General features: G+C 31.3%; 1 protein-coding gene across 6 annotated transcripts in view; it reads right to left on the bottom strand.

Moving 5' to 3' along the window:
• Positions 1–21,287, bottom strand: part of LOC142328245 (uncharacterized) — a 37,326-nt gene that overhangs the window by 5,106 nt on the left and 10,933 nt on the right. For 5 of the 6 annotated variants that reach the window (XM_075371887.1, XM_075371886.1, XM_075371889.1 and 2 more), the window contains 4 exons: positions 18,095–20,155; positions 10,195–10,377; positions 7,569–7,744; positions 3,747–3,817 (listed from right to left, as the gene is read on the bottom strand). In XM_075371887.1, the coding sequence (XP_075228002.1) occupies positions 3,747–3,817; positions 7,569–7,744; positions 10,195–10,377; positions 18,095–20,155 (2,491 nt within the window). Of the gene's footprint in view, positions 1–3,746; positions 3,818–7,568; positions 7,745–10,194; positions 10,378–13,768; positions 13,926–18,094; positions 20,156–21,287 lie in introns of those variants that run through there. The other variant, XM_075371891.1, reaches the window with a different exon arrangement.

Genomic DNA, 21,287 nt, shown 5'->3' with positions numbered 1-21,287 from the left:
AAATATACATATTACAAAAATCTCACCATTAATACTGAAACACTGTTAAACACTCAAATAACAATAACAAGAAAATTAAACGAGATATCAACAATCCAAAAACATGTGGTTACAAAAAAGGTTATGCAGAACAATGCTGCCAACTGCACGTAGTTTGTTTAATTACAAATGTCTGGTTATTTTCTGAACAGTTCTATGTATATATATATATATATATATATATTCCAGCAACTCCTGTTGCACTTTTGACCACAATACATGCATTCATAACTACAAAAACTGAAATAGTTTTTTTAGTAATTTATGTGGGCTGTTACTCTCACAGTTATAGCTATTCACAGTTTCACAACTTAAAGAGATAAAATAAAATGTTTAGTAAAAGGATGAGTTCCCAAATCAAATTTTTAATGAAATCAGGAGGATACTGTAGTTGTTCACAAATTACTCTGCCCCCAGCACAGCAAAATTTCATCATTCCATTTTTCGGCATTTTGAAGGTTACATATTTTAATCATGTTATCTATTTGAATATCTTTCAAATTCAGGGGGTCAATTTTGGGGTGATAATCAAAAGCTGATTAGAAACCAAACATATTTCTCAAATACTGAACTCTATTTTGAGCTGAATGTATACACTGCTCTTCTTCATGTTTTTGAGAATGCTGTGGCTTAGATTCACGTTGTCTACAATCATAAATTTAATTAGCCTTAGAGATTCTTCCAATCTGTGACCTTATCGACTTACAAGTTATGAAAATATTAATACCAAATTAAAAGTCAAATCTATGCCAATTATGTTTATGGCTTATCCTGATGGATCTTCTTAGTTCAGGATATAAAAATCTACAAAGGGATACTTGACTCATATGAGGATGTGTTCTTGTGAATCACAGCAAGATTAGACGCAATGACATTATATTTAGTAAAACACATAATTTTTGAAAAAGTTGATATTGATAACGAAATTCAATGTTCTTCAAACTATCAAAACTTTGTTAAATATGTAAATAGTCATCTTTTCCTTTAATTTATCAAACTAATTTGTTTTTACATATATTATGCTAATAACTATAACTTATGTTTTATACACAATTACATTAAATCTAGCAAATCATAAACCTGCCAGAAGTTGATAAAATTATATTTATTAAAAGAAGTTCCAAGTTATTTATTTGTACATGTTTTTTATTTATGATTTATATAGTAGTGAGACTGGTGAGGTTTGAAATGTGGAAAACATTATGGCATCATAACAGAGCTACAGATAAAATTTTGTGATGATTGGTTCAGTAGTTTTCAAGGTTTATTAGGAATGAAAAAAACCTTAGTAGTGAGATATATATTATGACACTTATTGTTTTTGTTTCCAAGAAATATCATCTGCCTTATATTAATATGGGTGGTAAAGACTATTATAATTGTTTAGCCTTAAACAATTTAGCTCAAGTAGCTCTTTAACCATTCAAATAATTCAATAGAATTTACTACTTAATTTCAATTATATTTATTTATAGACTGTCATTTAGTCACATTTCCCAAATTGCTAAAGAATAAATAAGAAAAAATAGTAAATAAGAGGTAATTAGAACAAATTAAATGTCTCAGTACTACACTATCAGAATTTTGTAAATCTACATTACGTATTACCAAAATGAATGAACATAAAAGTTATAAAACATGAAAAATATTGTGAATTATTTTTGTTTCTTTTACTCAATTACAGGATTTGGTGCAAACATTTCAAGAATGTTAACAACTTTTCCTAAATTGTTTAAACCACATAACATTTTGCACTTCAAAAAAATTGGATTAAAGCTATAAAACTCTTTATTTTTTTTATTCTTCACAATTACAATATTATCCCCTTCAATATACTCCCATCCATGACCCCTACACCACTTCATGTGAATTTTCCATTGGTCAAAACAGTGTTGGAAATCAAGCACATTCATGGTCTCCATCGCTTTGTCTTTCACAGCTTCAACTGTCTCAAATCTCATTCCTTTCAGTTCTGATTTCACCCTGGGGAAGAGAAAAAACACACAGGGCAAGGTCTGGTGAAGATCCAACACAGGGGTCCTATGCTTGGCCAAAAATGTCTTGACAGACAATACACAGTATGGGCCAGGGCATTATCCTGATGAAGAATCCATTGACTTGTTCTTTCACAATTCAGGTCGCTTTCTTCTTAGTATTCATGGAGAGTAGTTAGGATCTCAAGGTAGTATTGCTGATTCACAGTTTGACCTTCAGGTACCCAATTTAAATACACAACTCCATGGATGTTGAAAAACATTCTCTTGGACCATAGGTCATCTTCAATCTCTTCTTGCCCCGCTTTGAACCATTTAACCATTCAAAAACCAGAGTGTGTTATAAACATTCATCACTGTATACTTTTTTTGAATGAGTATCTGTGGCAGATTTTCAGAATTTCATATTAATGCGTTGCTCTTTTAAAACACTTGACATTATTCCAAGCTGCAGATGCAAGGTCCGATACGAACGAAGGCCATGGCCCAACTAAAGGGTCCACAGTCAACTCAGTGGCAGGAATGTTGAGAGATGTCATGTGTCATTTCACCTTCATGTGCATGCTGTTTATCAGTAGATGGAACAGTCTAATTTTTTTTTAACCACACCTATACAAAAAAAATATATCATAAAAAGAACATCCTCTAAAGGAGAGCTGTATTTTTTTTTTGTTAAATAATGTTGTATAATTTCGTAGGCAACTTACTTGAAAAATATTAGAGACATTCAAATAGAGAATTCAAGTTGCAGAATAAGTAGTACTTGTTCTGCATATACACACACACACACACACACACACACAATAAAAACCATCCAAAAATTACCTTATAAGAGGGAAGATTGAAAAATGATCCACTCACAAACAACTCAGAAATAGAAAGAGACATTTGATAAATCAAAATAAGCATGATACTGTATTTTATTAGCTATACAAACTTACCTTTTCTTTCAAATCACTATCTACAGCTATTCATTTCTCTCAATAGTGAACCAGTTTTCTCATCCCACCAATGAAGAACTCCATTGATCTTTTTATTCCTTGAACTCACCACATCCTTCATCATTTAATCACTTCAGGTGAAATGAATGTCTTTGTGGTCCCTCTTTAAATCTGGGAAAGACTGAAAATAGCAAGGTGCCAAATCCAGTGCATAAAGTGGATATGAAATGAAACAATTTCATATCCACCAACAAATTTCACATTGATGTAAGAAAAATATCAAATTCTTTGTCAAAGTATGTTTCTTTAGCAAAGTGTTGTATCCAGAATAGTTTATTACAATACCAACCTACTCACAGTAGTTAAGTCAACAGCTTCATCATCATAAATAGCTTGTAAATGATGATAAATGTCACTACAGTTCACTTTTGTAGCTGCTAAAAACTAAATCACTGCATGTTGTTTTAAATGTGTTAACATAACAGGCACACTACTACATGGCAATGGCTATTACACAGAACAAATGAATGGAATTCAACGAGACTTAGAATGTTTGTCAAGAGATAGAATGTAACAAGAAAACACTATGAACGATGTTTTGTTCTCCCATAAAATGTGACTGTGCGTTAGCTAACAGCTGTCCCTCATATTTCTTGATGTAAACATAAACAGTATTACTAATAAACATTATTTATTTTTTGATCTAATTTAGCAAAATGATCCAACACATGGTTTTTCATATAAGTTTAACACAACTGATTTAGTAACCTACCAGTGAAAGAGCTTCTTCTTTTACGCTCTTTTAGTTTTGGTTTGGTTCCAGTTGCGCTCTTCACATTAACCCTGAAACAATCATAGCATGTTTTAATAAATAAAAAAATAGCATAAAATACTATATGTTTTCCTATACTAATCATGGTTCATACTAAAATTTTAAATTAAAACTAAAATAACACTAATCAAATGGAAATAGATAACTTTGTTAGGGTTACTTCTATGTATTTTTTCTATCTTAATATTATTTATTCTGCTGAATGTGCAACAATCAGTTTATTCTTAATTAAGATCTAAAAACATTAAAATGAAACATTCAGGAAATCATTACAATTTTTATTTTTAATTTAATTTTAATTTTCAATTTTACACATTACTTCTAACACAAGCAAGCACATAGAAATCTACATGGGTTAAGTAGATAAAAACTTCATAAGTTTTAAGCAGATTGAAGGTTGACAAATATGACGGGTTAACACATTCACCGTTGGCTTTTCGGTGTATAAACCTTCCTTGCTGAATTATTTTTTTTTTACTCATCCGAGTATATTAGTTATCAACATTTATATGTCTTGAAAAAAAAAAAGGTTTGAAAACCCCAAAAAACATGACCATGCACTCATTAGTGCATGGTGCACACAGTAGATGAAAAAGCACAATATTTATAGAGTCTGTGCTAAACACCCACTTGAGCGTTTTCGTAAACTTCTTACTTGTTCATGCTAGCAATTTATGTTAACTAATTTTCTAATCTTTTAATTAAATAAAAATAATTTATTTCTTTGTTTTATGAAAAAAAAAAGATCTAATTTTGTAGAATTATATATTTATACTATAAGTTTCATTTTAAATTAATACTTTAAAGTTTATAATAAAATGTACATTACATAAATATTTTTAATTTTATTATTATCCTTTGAAATATAAACGTTAAAATATACAATGTATTACTACATTATGTGTTTAAAACATAAATAGTACAGCTTCTTTACTTGTTTGTCAGTTCTATTCTAAAATGTATTGAGTAATTTATGTAAAAAGTAATTTTCAGGTCATAAACAAGTCAGATGATCGATGAAATCAAATGAAATTAAGTTTAAGTCACATTTTATAAGTAAATTCTATAAAAGTCTGTCAAATTTACATGCAGCAAATCCTCAATTTATTTGTATAGCAGTAACTGATTTAGAATCTTTTATTTTACTTTTTTATCAGTTAGATAAATTTCATTCGATATCATCCATCTGACTTGTTTATGAACTGAAAATTACTTTTTACAAAAATTCCTCTGAACGTTTTAGAATACATCTGACAAACAAGTACAGTAACTTTACTATTTTAAACGGATAATGAAATTGTATATTATAACATTTTTAATTCAAAGAATAATAATAAAATTAAAAATATTTATATAATGTACATTTTATTAAAACGGATATAAATAATCACCAAAAAAATATTAATTTAAAATGAAAATTATATTATCAATATATAATTATAAAATGAAAGTAAAAATAATTGTCTAAACAATTCTAACTGAAATACAAATAATTTATGAAATAAATTTATTTCTTATATAAATCTATCCTCTTTCAAAGTTATGAAAGTCCACGCAAATGTAAAATTCCAACATAAAAAGCTCGTTCAATGTAACTATAAACAAACTGCACAGTAACAAAATATAAACGTTTCTCATGCACTAACATATGATACCAGGTCAACAGTATCATCTAATTCTACTCACCAGTAGAATTAGAAAAGCTGCTATTCTACCACGCATTTGTGTGCGGTCAACAGGATGCATTGACCACGTGCCTGCAAATGCTCAACACTGAATGAGTTAACTTTGAATAAGATATTAACATCCAATCCTACACACAATATTTTTACTGTGCATAAATTGCTACTTCAATAAAAAAATTTGATATGTTACAGTATTTAATTTGTGTCTGAAAATGTATTGAGAAAATATGTCAAAGTTCCCAAAGGTCCTTTAAGACAACAAAAAATAAGCAGGTGATTTTAAAAAAAAACAAATACATGAAATTATAATAATTACTTTACATACTAACAATAATTTTAAAGACTATAATTTTCAAATGCAATCTTTATTTGAATTATAACTATGATTCATACATGTCTACTACGTTTTATCTTTTCTATATGCTGAAAAATGGTGCAAAACAATCCTAAACATACTAAATTCTTTCCAAATTAAAAAACAATCATCAGGAAATTTTTCCAATCAACTAACAGTTTGTTACTGAATTCAATATGTACATATGTATATGTATGAACACTTTTTGTCTTGAATTTTGATTTTGGATTCAAATTAAGGATCACTACAGGATTACAATAATACATGAATGGATAACTGACAAAAATAACTGAACAAAAATACACTAATGACTGTAATCGGGTTCACCTCAAAATAACCACCAAAATTAAAATTTTGTATACTTATTATGAAATAATGATGTAAGCTATCAAGTTTGTTCAGACACGTTAATGTAAGGTTTACTAAAATGCATAAATATCAATTTCGTAAATCAACTTTAAGACTCCAAAAGGATGAAAAAACTAACTTTATAATAATAATTGGAAAAAATAAATGCTATAAAGCTGCCAAAATAGTGCATGTAAGACCACAAATGAGATTTATTAAAACCATAACAAACACCTTTGCACCACCTGCAGATTTTTAAAAAAAATTTTTTAATTAAAATTATAGAAATGTCTAACTTTTTAATTGTAACAGATACTGAAAAGGAACCAACATCACACAAGACTAAATTATGATTAAAAAAATAAGTGAGTACCAATTTGATCAGCCACCAAATAATGGTCACATCAAAACATAAAAATACTCCCTTAAGACTTATGTAGCCTTAATATGAATTGGCATTACTGATATTATACAATAAACACTACATTATATATAATATACTAATATATATATACATAAACACACTCAGTATATTACACAATCTATATATAAAATCTATAAATAGCAATTATATTAAATAAAAAAAAAATATTCAAATATATTATACAAACATTGTAATATGTAATAATGTAAGTTAAGTAAAAATTTAGAGATAATTTTGTTAGAAATGAATTAATTGAGAAAAACAGTAATACTAATAATAATAATAATGATGTTAATGTTTGTTTGTAAAATCTTAATAGATTTTTCATTAATAACTGGTTTATGATTGCTGATTTTATTGGGCAATTTGTATAGTACCATAACTTTAATAACACATTTTATAATAGTTGGATGAACATACTTTTAAACTTTGAAAGTAATAAATGTATTGTTTTTAGAAATAATTTTAGGTTGAGTCCTATATGTATGGTTCATGGATTTGCTGTATATTTACTTCATGACTTAGCATTAATTGTATAAAACATTTAGTAAATTTTGAACAATATTCAAAATAGTACTTCTGTCAATTCCCAGGGTGGAGGTAACATGTCTCTGCTTTTCATCTGCAGGTTCTGGGTTCATGTTCTTATTGCGCATGGCATTTTTCGCATACTACAAAAATTAATTATCATCCATCCATCAAAGAAACTGTTGTTACTGTCAGCTTGTTTGTTGCTAAGTAAATAAATAATAAAATTAAAATCAACAAATGTTTTAAATACTGTATTCTATGTACATCAATCCAATAGTGACAAAAGACTGAATTCTGAATAAGTCTCAATTTTTTTTTAAATATCAGCAGAAATTTTTATAAATATAAAATTATTTGTTAAAAAATACAATCATTATCAATGTTAAATATTCAGTCTTTAAGTAAATATGTTTACTCACTGTGATTGTGTTTGTTTTTTTCGCATTATTACTCGTTGAGTAGCAGCAGACAAGACTGGTATAGCACGTTGCATTCTAGGAGTTTTCCTTTTCTCTCTATCAGTTCGTATTATTGCCATTCTTTTATCGACTGGAAGACTAAAAATTTCATTTAACTCAAGCATAGCAGCTTGCACCTGTCAAAAAAACAAATAATAATTAGAATAAGTAAATTTTTCTTTCTTCAACTCATTCATACTCACTAAAAATAATAAAATTTTAATCATTGCCAAACATGTTACAAAATTAACAATTTGTTATTTAATTATTTGTTAACTACTTGAACATACTCTGTGATCAATGTGTTATTATTATTAATTTTACTTAATTAAATTATTTCTAACTGAAGACTAATCATTAAATACAAAAAAATACTCTTCAGCTGTTGTCACATACTCATTTTTATTACACTAATTATCTGTAAACACCAGTTTAAATTATCAACCATAAAAATAGATATAATCCATCTCAAAACAGTATATTTTAAACTTGATATTGTGATTTTAAATCTGTTGATACTGGATTTCAAAACATTAGTAATATTGAAATTTCAATAAAATTAAAATAAACGCACAAATTATTATTTTCTTAGAACAGAATTTTAATTTTAATGAAAATGACTTCACATTTTCTTGCTTTATATTAATAAATCTTTCATTTTTACAATTTCTTTTTTCTTTTTCCTGTTTAGCCTCTGGGAACTACCGTTCAGGTATTACATCAGAGGATGGTATGAGTGTAAATCAAGTGTAGTCTAGTACAGTTTCAGTTCAACCATTCCTGAGATGTGTGGTTAACTGAAACCCAATCACAGAAGAACATCGGTATCCATGATCTAGTATTCAAATTCATATAAGAGTAACTGCCTTTACTAGGACTTGAACGCTGGAACTCTTGACTTCCAAATCAACTGATTAGGGAAGATCCATTTTTACACTAGATTTTTTTACTTACAATGTTGTTAATGTGAACCAGTAAACGATTCTAAAAACTAGCATACAAACATCACCACTAAATTTTTCACATTTGCTAGAGTCAAAATAATAACAAAAGGTTCCTTCTTGGATATTCTTCTTAGACATTCTAGTATTAGTAAAATATGAAAAAACTAAATATGACAATATTAAAAAATATGATTAAAACTATGATGAAAACTAAGATAATAATTATATAGTAGCATGATGAGTATGATAGCATATGTAATAATAAAAAATCCTTCAATGCAAATTTAAGGTTTAAAAAGTCGAATTTGTTAAATTTGGATATTAAATTTTAGAGGTTGTTTTCACTTAGTAGGTATATTACGTTTTTTAATGTAAAGGAATAAATTAAAGAGAATTTGATGAAAATACTGGTGTATATTGCAACATTTTAGTATAATCCAGTCAAAAGATATTAAAGTTTACGCTAATGTCTGGAAAGAAAAAAATCAGCATGTACTGCTAAACAAAAATCAGAAATGGCTGCCACTCACAAGCGAGCTAGGATGAAAATAAAAATGTCTGTTTTGGATATCCAATGTATATGAGACATATAAAAAAGATACATTACATATAAAAAAGATTTTACATTAAAAAGGGTGAAGGAATCAAAAATATTTTAGTTGGATCACTTCATATGGATTGACTGCAATGTAAGTAAGCAAACAAGTGAGGTAATGGTTTTAAAAAAGAACATTATTGTATGAGAATATTATAAACACAACACTTATGAATACTCTTGTGTATTTGCAATTTAAATCTTTATATATTATATCTGTTGATGCCAATCTCCAGAGTGAAGTAATATCATCTCTCACTTTCATCAAAAAATTCTGGGTTCAAGCCAAAATCAGTCATAGCCTTTTTCACATGATAACCCATAAAAACTCATCATCATCTACAGGCAGTTGCTGCAGGATGCCAATCAGAACAAACAGAATATTTAAGAGTTAATTGCTGTAAGGCTTTCTCTCCTTTAAGTCTTTATAAACATAGACCACATTTATTCATTGTTCCAAGGGAAAAGATCATACATATTTGTGTTAAAAAATTTGTCAATTACTATAATAAACTGTTACATTTAAGAGCTACAAAAGAAGTCTGATAATGCAAGAAGTTTTTTATTCCTTTGTTCTTTCATGCTGGTTCATTTTATGTTATTCAATTTACTATGTACACTTGCATAGAATAAGCTTATGTATCTTATGATTTCATTAACTTATCTTATAACAGCAATGAAGATGTGTTCACATAATTCATTTCCGATTTTGAAATTAATTTCTTTTCTGAAGGAAATGAAATCTCTTCAAATTTCACCTCATTTTCTAATTAGTAAGATAGTATATATTACGTCATAAATGATTGAAATTTTTATTGCAGCTTAATTTGTTTAATAATCCAATTTTTTATTAACAGAAAAAATGAGTTAAGAACATTAAGAAATAATGAAAAATCAAAGGCATTAAAACAAAAGAAAATAAACTACGTAATATACAAACTATATGATCAACAGGACAAAGTTCTAATTGTTTGAAATTTGAAACTAAGATACTGAAAATGTTAGATACACATGTCTCTGAATGTAAAGTAATATTAAGCATTAGTACCTGTGCAATAAGTCTTGCATGTAATTCTACATCAGAAGAAGTGAGATTATTTTCATTTCCCAAATTTAAAGCACACTGCAATGAATCAAAGATTGATTTAGTAATCTGTTGTACTCGTTGAGTTTTAAACAATCTTCTTACTAAATAACCTCTAATGTATGCAGTAATTATTAAGGCTGCATTCTGTAACACGGATCATGGTACATATTTCACAATGAAAATAAACACACATAGTATTACATTTTCAACAAATCATAAAAATTTAATGTTTACTATCAAATGGGTGTCAATATTTCTTTTGTTAAACACTTATGATATTTTCCAGTTCATATCTGAATATCATCTTTTATCACCAATCTTTCTAACTAATTTCCAAAAATTAATAACAGATCATAAAAGACAATTATTAACCCTTGATTTAACGTTACATTCTAGTATCACAAGTAACTTGTCTGTGCCAAGAAAACTTCTAGAATATAAATTTCTTCTACTGTGGAGATATAAAGAATGAAATAAATAATTAATTTTTTTTAAATCAAACTTTACTCCAGAAACAGTACATCTAATTTAATTAACTACAACAACTACATAAATATTAAAATCTATTGAAGATGAAGCAATGCAGCAGTAAAATTAAAAATGTCTTATTCCACATTAAATGGCCTTTTCAGGTAATCCCTAAAAAACAACAGTACAGCAAATAAATGATAAATGAACTTACACCTAGCTCTACTGGGCTATTTCAAGTTATGTGTTATCCATTAAGTCTTGGCTGCCTACCTACATACCAAGTCATGCAAAATAAAATATTTAAGTTAAAAAAAACTTGATGAGTTTACATGACATAAAGTAACTGTTGGATTATCAACTAAAAAATAAAACTTAGTAACAAATTCTGTGGTAAATTTAATTCTGAGAAAATTGACCAAAACTAAAAAATACTAATAAGGTAAATTATTTAGTTCAAATAAAAACAAAAAAGATAAAATTATTTTTTTCTAAATTTATTGCTGCAATTATCACTCTTTCTTGTAAAAGTTCCTGATATACCTTTATTAGTTCCTTTTTTGATCCCATTTTATAATATATATGAATGTATTACTTCCATTCACCTGAAATTCTAATTTACTGAACACTTTAAAATATTCTGTAGAAAGACAGTAAAGTTACAAATTCACACTTTTCTGATCTCATTTTATCATTATGTTTAATTTTAAAGATAATGATTTGCCCATCTCAGTGATGCAATTGTAGCATCTTGGCCTTTCATCCCAAGGACCCGGGTTCCAAACGTGGTCAGGCAGGGCATTTTTCATACAATATAAAAATTACCTGTGCACAAGCTACAAGTCTGTTGAATTAATTCATCAAGCAAAAAATAAAATTTTTTGTGTGCTGACAGACTTCTCATCACTATTTTTTGTATAATTGTTTTTCGCAAGAAATATACAAAATATAAATTAAATGAAAAAATTAAGAAATATAATTTTTTTTATTTAATATTAAATTAATGCAGTTTCTGTTTATAAAAAAAATTTAATTATGTCCATAATTTGATGAAAAAATAAAAATAACAAGTACACACACACACACACACACACACAGACTTCAAGTTAAAACTTACTCATCACCACTGACTGTGACTCACTGCGTAAGAAGGTATGAATAATACACCAATGTAAAGACAATGTAACCTCAATTTAAGGTTGTCGACGATAAATTGAATGTAACTGTCAAACTACTTAACCAATCTTCATCAAATTGTCATATGTGCAACTTCAGATACACTACTACACCATATCTAAATTTCAATGAAATTGATCAAATATTTTTCTAAATTTTTGGAACACAAATTTTGAGCAATATATATATATATTGCTCAAAAAAAAATATATATATATATTGCTCTGATGACACATGGCACTATCTTGTGGTAGCCATGAAAAGGGCTGTTTGTGTGTTAGGCGAGGTAACCCTGAGAAACGGCTGTTGAGTTTGGTTGCAGGTCTCCTCTCCAGAGGTGTTGGCTCAGGTGCAATCAGGGTGTTGCGTTCACCCATTGGAACTGGACCAAGCTTCCCCTCAATGGCAGTTGGGTCCTCACTATAGCATGGTAATTTTCTTTTTTTGGACGAAAAATGCTTCTGCATTATCATCACCGGGACACAATATAGTTGTGATAATAAACAAATAAATAAAGATATATTACATAATATGCTTAATTAAAATAATAAAATTAAAATCTGCTTTATGGCAATTGTATGAATAGCTGAAATACACTACAATTCAAATACTTGAATATAAATGAACGGCACCAAGAAACCTTAAAAAATAAGATAACATTCCATTATTCCCTAGGTTAAACTTGTGACACAATGCCGTATAACAGATACAATCCACAAGGATGTGGTGCACTGTTAGTTGGCAGTCACAGAGCATGCACAAATGGGTGCATCTGTTTGCGTCATCACATATTCACAAGTGAGCCTAGTTACCTTATTCACAAACGACCAATTCCTCTTGATGGTTATTTCTACATCAGGAGCTCCACAGCGACACAGTGTTCTTGATTGGATGAAGTTTTTTATTTATTAACATTAGAATCCCATGCACTTTGCCGCTCATGAATAACCACCCTCTTTAGAAATTGGACAAGATCGTTCCAAGCGACACGATTAGTGAAAGGAGAATGGAAACAAGACTTCTTTGCTGCACCATCAATGCACTCATTGTCTGAAATCCCAATATGGCCAGGGGTCCAGCAGCAGCTCACTGTTGTATTATATGACTAGTCATTTGCGAAATAACATACTGAATCTCACGACTGGATACAGATCATTAATCGCCTGTAAGGCACTCATGGAATCTGAGCAATCAAGACCATATCAAAATTTTAGGCTAATTATATGTAAAGCCTTAATAATGGCATACAGTTCTGCAATGAAATACTGGTGATACTGGAAAGATCAAACATGTATTTTCTGTTGCCAACTGCAAGAGCACAACAAACAGAATTAACGTTTCTAGAGCCATCATTATGCTATTTATAATATTAAATTAACAAGAGGAGCCTGCCAGGCGGCGGTGGTGGGGGGGGGGAATAACATGGAGCAACAGGAAAGACCGGAAGTAATTCTATATTTATAGCTGAAAATAGGCAGTGAGCTCTGATGCCTAGCAAAGCAGTAGATCTCAGCTGTTCTTGATATTGAATCAGATGATTAGAGAACACTGCATCAAAGGTTGGATGATTTTGTTGCGCTTTAATACAAGCTACATAAGTACAGATCAAGGGATGGCTCACCAGTTTCCACCAGTAGACTTACCACAGAGCTTGAACAAAATGAACCTGCAGTAAGATGGATGAACAAATGATGAACTACAACTAGCATTCTAAGAGTGGTGGACGGAACAAACAAATAAGCCACACACAGCTGTAATTCATGCGGGAATGGTCTAGAGCTCAGTAGAAATGCAACATGCATACTCAATTAGCTCCTTCGAGTATTAGATAAAACTCTCGGCATATCCAACATTTTAACTTCATCCTGACCTGTAGGGAAGACACCCTCCATGTGGCAGTGACATTAGCCACACCACCTCCTTCATACCCAGTCTTTAGGAGCTTTACTGGAGGTCACCTTTAGAACCTTTGTAAAAGGCATCTCGCAGCCTTATTCTTAGCCTCAGTCAAAATGCCACTTGTGACATTCCCATTGGTATACTACTACCTAAACAAATAAAACCAAAACTGTAAAATTCTTAAACAAAACTAAATAAATAAAAACAATAACTTAAGTCTTGAACATGACTGATCCAAACAAAGATCTGCATTCAAGACTACCTACCTATTGATAAAAAGTAAGTCCAACATGGAACATATGAAACAAAAAACAACAAAACAAAAATGAACTAATTAACCATAAAATAACAAAAAGCAGGAAAAAGGGAAAACCCAAGTGTATCCTATATTCCCTCAGCAATCCTATCACACACCACAAAGGTAAGGAAACTCTCCACGATCGCCCATTTGGTTCGGTGACTCTAATTTTCTTGGAGATTAAACGCCGATTTGATAATATCAAGCCGCCAAATGGTCTCCATGCGTAGATCGTACTTCGCGCATTCGTACAACACATGGTAAGCAATATCCAACTCTCCACACATACCTGAGTCCACCATGCTGAATCTCCAGAGTCTATCCCGCAAAGCACCGTGCCTACACAGAAATTGCGTCGAATATTTGTTCGGATGAACTCAAGAGGCGCCATGTAAATTCGCAACATTCGGGAAAAAATTGTATGTATAACGCCCATCTTGGGCATTACCATATTGTTCTATCTCCAGAACTTTCTCCAAAGTTAGCTGTCCTAACTTCTTAGCAACATATCTGCTGCCTTTCAGATGCAATCATATCGGCTTCACACCCGCAATCACCAAGATCGCCTTTCGTGAAATAGGGCGATAACTTCCAGCTACCAACAATATTAGGCGCTGAGCCCTTAATAATATGTCCGATAGCTTCTTTACTTCAGCCTCCCCGCCCAAACGGGCGCTGCATATAACATAACTGCCTCATAAATGCCCTTATACAGGATATTCATGGTCTTAAAATTTAGACCCCAATCAGGATTGACCACACCTCGAATTCCAAAGAAAGCATAACCAGCCTTTTCCGCAGTGTATATAGAGTGCATCTTAATCTATAACGTCTCATCACGAAACACTCCGAGGTACTTTTGAATCTAAACATGTTTAATTCGTTGTCCTGGCATCGAAACGCGTATTCGATGCCTCACAGCCAAACAGCCTTTGAGAAGCATCACCGTGATTTTCTCCAGGCTGAATATCATATTGTGCTTACGACCTCACAGCTCGAGAATCCTGCAAGCCTGCATGGCTCAGAGCTCAAACTCCCTCCGCGAGCTTCCGTCGACCAGCAGGAGCCCGTCATCAGCATAAGCCACAGCAAGGCACCCACTGGGCAACCTCAGCCATAGGAGTCAAACTCCACCACCCACAACCGGGGACCCAACATGTTGTCCTGGGGACACCCCTTAGACAGCAGTGTCTTGCCAACCCCATGGCTACCTTCACGGAGCAGCACATCCTGCATACTGAAGTAACTTTCCAGTAGCTGTAATTCAATAACAATGCAATTTCTCCTTTGCAGTTGATGCATAGCAGAGGCCCACCACAAACTGTTAAATGCGCCAGAAATATTAAAAAAATTCCCAGAACATATTCCTCATCACAATCAGGAACCACACTCATCAAACGGAGTATGGCGTCCTCAGTGCCCTTTCCGAGTCAAAACCCGTACTGATTATCCATCAATAATCGCTGTGAGGTCAATCTCTCGTTTATACGAAGATAAAAAACCTTTTCGAAGACCTTGCCAATAACCGGCAGCAACATCAGGGGTCTATACGTCGAATCCGCAGATGGTATGCGGTCTCGCCAACTTCATTGTCATGAAGCAGCAATTCGTTAAGTAACTTGTGTAAAATACCACACATGTCCGATATTACACCTAACCTGCTTGAGGGCCGGAAAGAACGTCCTTCCTATGTCTGTGTCCTAGAACTCTATAAACAATGTTCTGCTAATGCACAAAGGAATGCCAGGAATTTCTCTTTGCCGTCCGAACCTTATGAAAATAATGGAATCGTTTAGCTCAATAATAATCAGCAACAGTACTGCCGCTGCTCTGAATCACCCTCACCCTGAGACGCTCTCCGTAAACAACGAACAGCCTGTTCCAATGCTGACAATTCCCTGCTCCACCATGGAACCAACCTCTCTCAACCAGAACTACGGGAAATGACCACTCGGCGGCAGCTATAAATGCCGCCAACAGACTACCGGCCAGGTTCTCCAGACTCAAAGCATCCAGACCTCGATCAAAGACACACACAAAGTCTAGCCGATTTGAAAAAATATAGTTAAAAGGACAGACTAATAGGCCACATCTTAAGGCATCCAGGAATAGTCGCTTTGGTATTAGAGGGACAGGTAGAAGGGAAAAATTGTACAGGCAGGCAACATTTGGAATATGTAAAACAAATTGTTAGGGATGTAGAATGTATGGGATATTACTGAAATGAAACAACCAGCACTACATAAGCAATCTTGAGGAGCTGCATCAAACCAGTCAAATGACTGAAGAAACAAAAAAATTAAACATAACAATAAGACTTTTTGCAATATTTGAAATCTTGTCAAGTGCATGAGGACTGTTTTTAAAACTGCACTTTTTAAATGCTGCCAAAGGAAAAAGTCTGCTGATATCAAACCATGACCAAAAAATTCCCACAACATGCTCAGCGTTTCATTAGCAGAATGACATGTTGCGTTATCTGTTCAATTAAGTTTCGACAAACCACACCATCTAGATCTGTCAAAAAATAAAGACCCTATTACAAGACGCCAGGAGATCGCATACCAAACACCAATTTTACATGCATGTAATGGTTATTCACGAAACACATGACTGTTTTCAGCACTCCATATTTGGCAGTTTTGGGTGTTAATGTAACCATCCAAGTGAAACCATGCCATGTCGCTGAAATAAATATGATCCAATATTTCAATACAGTTGTAATCAACAACAGAATGAAACCAACAACAATACTGGAAACATTTAACTGCTTCATAGCGATGCGATAAGCATGCAATTGTAAAATTTTAGCAACCCTGAAAGCTGTAGATAGTGTAAGATCAGCCTGTGAAGATAACTTTATGAATAATTTTCTGGGTGAGCGAGTCAAATGTTCTTTCATATTATCCAAAACTTCTACTGTTAACAGTGATGGTTGAACTGTACTTTTCCAATCAACTACACTTCCAGTGTCATGAAATTTATTAATCAAATGTGACACTGTCGACCTATTAGTAATTAAGAATTGGAAAAATTTTATCTGAAGCTTGTCTTTCACTTGTTTGTAAGATTTATATGTGCAATAAGTCTCAATAATAAACAAACGTTTGTCCTTGGAAAATGACATAGTTAACACAATAGAGACAAATTTATACAGGTATAGCACTAATCCATATGAAGGACATTTCAACTGTTACAAGCTACTAACCTAGAGTACAGTCTTGCCAACTAGCATGAAGGGAGAATAGAATTTACCTATGTGTAACTTCTACTTTCTTAATCTTAGGGTTGCATCTTTTTTGAAACAGCCATCAACCTAAAATTACATAATGCAATACTTACACAAACTAAGTAGACATAAATGGTTTCAAAATGTTTTGGTTCAGGTAGTTTTATTATGTAACAAATAACCCTCTAATTTTACTTAGGAACTGAATTATACAATGAAAAGAAATATAAAGAAATTAGACTTGTCACATAACATAGCATTAAGGATAACACAGCATTCAGGAAAAATAACAATACAACATCCTCCCACAGTTTTATTTTTACTATTAAATTGTTAACTAATAAATGTACATATTCAACTCTCTGTAGATTGATATGAAAATAATTTTGTATGTGAGATTGTGTGGTTGAAAATATATGAACTTCTATCATTTTGAAAATAAAAACTTGACAAAAATTTATATGCTGAATTAAGTAAAATAATCCTATGTAAAAATTTGTTATTGATGAAAGAGACATTTTGTACTTATCATTAGCAGCACATAGTCAAATCTTACAATAATTAGTAGTCACAAATTGATGTGGATGTTCATTGTCAGTCAGTCACTATATCATAGGCATGAGCAAGTATACACTTTTTTTCAAAAAGTGGTTTTATATAGTTTTACCAAGCACGTTTATACCTAGTAAACCAAGCACTGCCATTCATTTTAAGAAGCATAAATCATGCAAGCAGCTTTAAAAATTACAATAAATAATACATTGCGTTAACATGAAAATAAAATAACATACCCTTTCTTTCTCTGTGTACTCTAAAGGACACTTTCTTCTTTTATCCACTGCAGTACCATAGAAAAGTCGTCTGCTGCAAGGTGTTTTCGTTCGAGATGATAGATCGGATGGCATTCGGTCAGGAGGAATAGAGAGTGTAACAGCATGATTACTGTGTGAATAATTTGAAATGATTGGTGGCGAAGAAGTTTGGCGAGACAATGTAGTCTGCGGTCGTGACGATGATGATAATAACATTTGTAATTCCTCTTCTTGTTTTCTCAATAATTCTTCTATTTGTTTATAATGATGGGATCTTAAATCAGCATAAATTGGATTCTGATCCTGCTGTAGTGCTTTATCAGCATGATCAAAACGTGATAACATAGATTTACTTAAACTAATACTACTGCATGTCGACATGGTATCATCATTGACTGTATTTTGAAGGGATAGGTTTTTTGTTACATAATCACCAGCATTTATGGAACAGGATGAATAAGGCACATCAATTCTATCACTACTGCTTTTATTATTACTAATAGGGGTAACACTGCTACCACAAGTTGTATCTTTTTCTGGTGTTAATGTCATTGTAGATAGACTAGTGTTTCTAACATCACTTAATTTTAAATTAATGTCTAAACTATTTTCTAACTCATGTAAATTATAATTTATGGGATCACAACGCGGCAATAATGGTGATATAGTTTTATCAGATCGTTTGCTTTTGCTATCACAACTATTATTTAATATTGAAGAATTATTTGTCAATGAAAACACACAGTCCGTTGAACTAGAATGTATAATACTTTGCACTGTATTCAACCTACAATCTGTTGATACTGATACAGGTTGAACCACTTCATTATTACTTTTATGCAGCCGATTGGGTCCAGTAGAGTTTACATTGACAACCTGCGAGTTATTAAGACGATCTTGCCATTTTTGCTTAGCCTCTTCCAGATTCCAAGCTTTCCTTGCTTTTTTAACATGATCATTATTTGATTCACTAAATGGCTTAAAATCTGTTGAGAATTCTTTACTACTATCATCCTCTTCACTAGCAACTGTCCATGTATGTGTACGTTTCAACATTCCTGGTTTTTTCTTATCTTTAGTTTGCTGTTTTTCTAAATATGCTACTAATTCAGGACTGGGGGAATCAAGGGTATATGAATTCTGACGAACTAATTTTGGCGGAGTTTTCAATAAAACAGGAGTTTTACTTTTTAGTTCCTCTTGTTTGCACTTATTACTGTCATTTGTAATACAATCACCCCTTTCATAGACAGTTAAGATGTTATTATTGCTTTCGTTAATTTTATTAAAGTCATTACTATGTTTCAATACATCACTAATTTTATAAAACACAGGTGACTCTGAATTTATTGCTTCACCTCTTATTGTAACTTTGCCATTATTCATTGCTAAAAATATGTCGGACTTCAAAACAAGATCTTTACAAGGACTAAGATTTAAATGTTGTTGTTTACATTTTAAAATATTTAATGAATTATTACAATTACTAATATTATCTATTTTAGAATCCGGCAATAATCCTAGTACGCTATTATTGTAATGCGAAGCACTATATTCATCACTATCAATATCTTCAACTGATTTTTTTGGAAATTGAATACTCTGTTCACAATCAACATCCTGAACAGATTCCTTTGAGAACACTGTATTTAAATTTTCATTAGTATTACTTTTATTATTATTATCATCATCATCATCATCATTAATTAGAACTGAGTGGCTAGATTTTGTAATATTTTGTAATGATTTCAGTTGTAATGGTACACCATTTTTATCTGAAGATGAATCAGTACTGCTAGCAAGGGTAGTTATATCAGATTGAGATTCTGATAAATAAAACGTTGTTAGTGATTCATTTTCCTTGTTGCAGTCAACACTTCTTGTAATTACTGTAGAGGAATCAAATGATGAATTAAAATCTACACTTTTAGAATGTTGAAGTTTATGTTGCTGTTTTTTATGTTTTTCTAACAATCTTCGTTCTACACTCTTAGCATCAGCTTTATATTTTATAAGTTCTTTTTTTCTTTCATCCGTTATCTGAAAAACACAAAAATCAGAATGTGTTAAAGATTTTTTTTTTAAAGAAAACTAATTAGATTCTTTTCAATAATTTTTTTTCCTTAAAACTAATTTTTCTTAGTAAATGAATGCTAAGATTACAGGGTAAAATATCTAAATTAATTAAATTATTTTATTTCATAAAAACAATTCTTAAATTGAATTAGTTAAAAGTAATAAAAAAATTACCTGAGTTTGAGCTAGCTTTTTCTAAGTCAAGTTTATTCTAATTCTGAAAATGCTCGATTTGGAATGAAAACAAACTAAACTCATGTAAAGTATTAAACTCTTTCTGATCTTAGCTCAAAAACTTACCAAAGATCTCTGCAAAAGTACTAAATGTGAAAAAAAAATAAAAGCAGTAAATGTGAGAAATTATTTTATTAGTTATTCTACAGAGTGAACAAAATAAATCTAAACCCATAATGAAACCGATACCCAACATTATTTATGAAAGGCTCTCACACAAATAGCTTGACTAGTGGATGTATATGTTACTACTGCTTGTTGCTGTAGTTTGTCAGTAAATGTGAGAAATTATTTTATTAGTTATTCTACAGAGTGAACAAAATAAATCTAAACCCATAATGAAACCGATACCCAACATTATTTACGAAAGGCTCTCACGCAAATAGCTTGACTAGTGGATGTATATGTTACTACTGCTTGTTGCTGTAGTTTGTCAGGTGGTTACGTATCAATGGAGTGTATGTTTTGTTGCAGTGCAATATATGTTTTGTTGCAGTGCAGTAGTATTTGTGTAAAATACCTTATTCATTCCAGGAGAGGATAGCTATATCTGAGGCCTATATTCGTTCTGCATCATTTGAAGAATCACGTCAAGTATTTATAAAAAATTTCCAATGTCTGTATCCCAACAAAGAGTAGCATACATGATTAAGCTAAAAAAATGGCGTACAACAGGTTCAGTTCCAAATGCAAAACAAAATTACCTTTCTGTTAGGTCTCCACAGCCCGTTGTTGATATTGAAAGAATTACTGCCAGTCCAAAAAAATCACTAGGCAAGTTATCCCAACAATCTGGTGTTAAATACACACTTTTTAAAATTCTTCATGAATTAAAATTGAAATAATACTGCATTACAACTGT

This window comes from Lycorma delicatula, chromosome 7 (genome assembly GCF_047948215.1).
Source record: "Lycorma delicatula isolate Av1 chromosome 7, ASM4794821v1, whole genome shotgun sequence".
Classification (NCBI taxonomy): Eukaryota; Metazoa; Arthropoda; class Insecta; order Hemiptera; family Fulgoridae; genus Lycorma; species Lycorma delicatula.
This window is presented reverse-complemented; position numbering and strand designations above follow the sequence as displayed.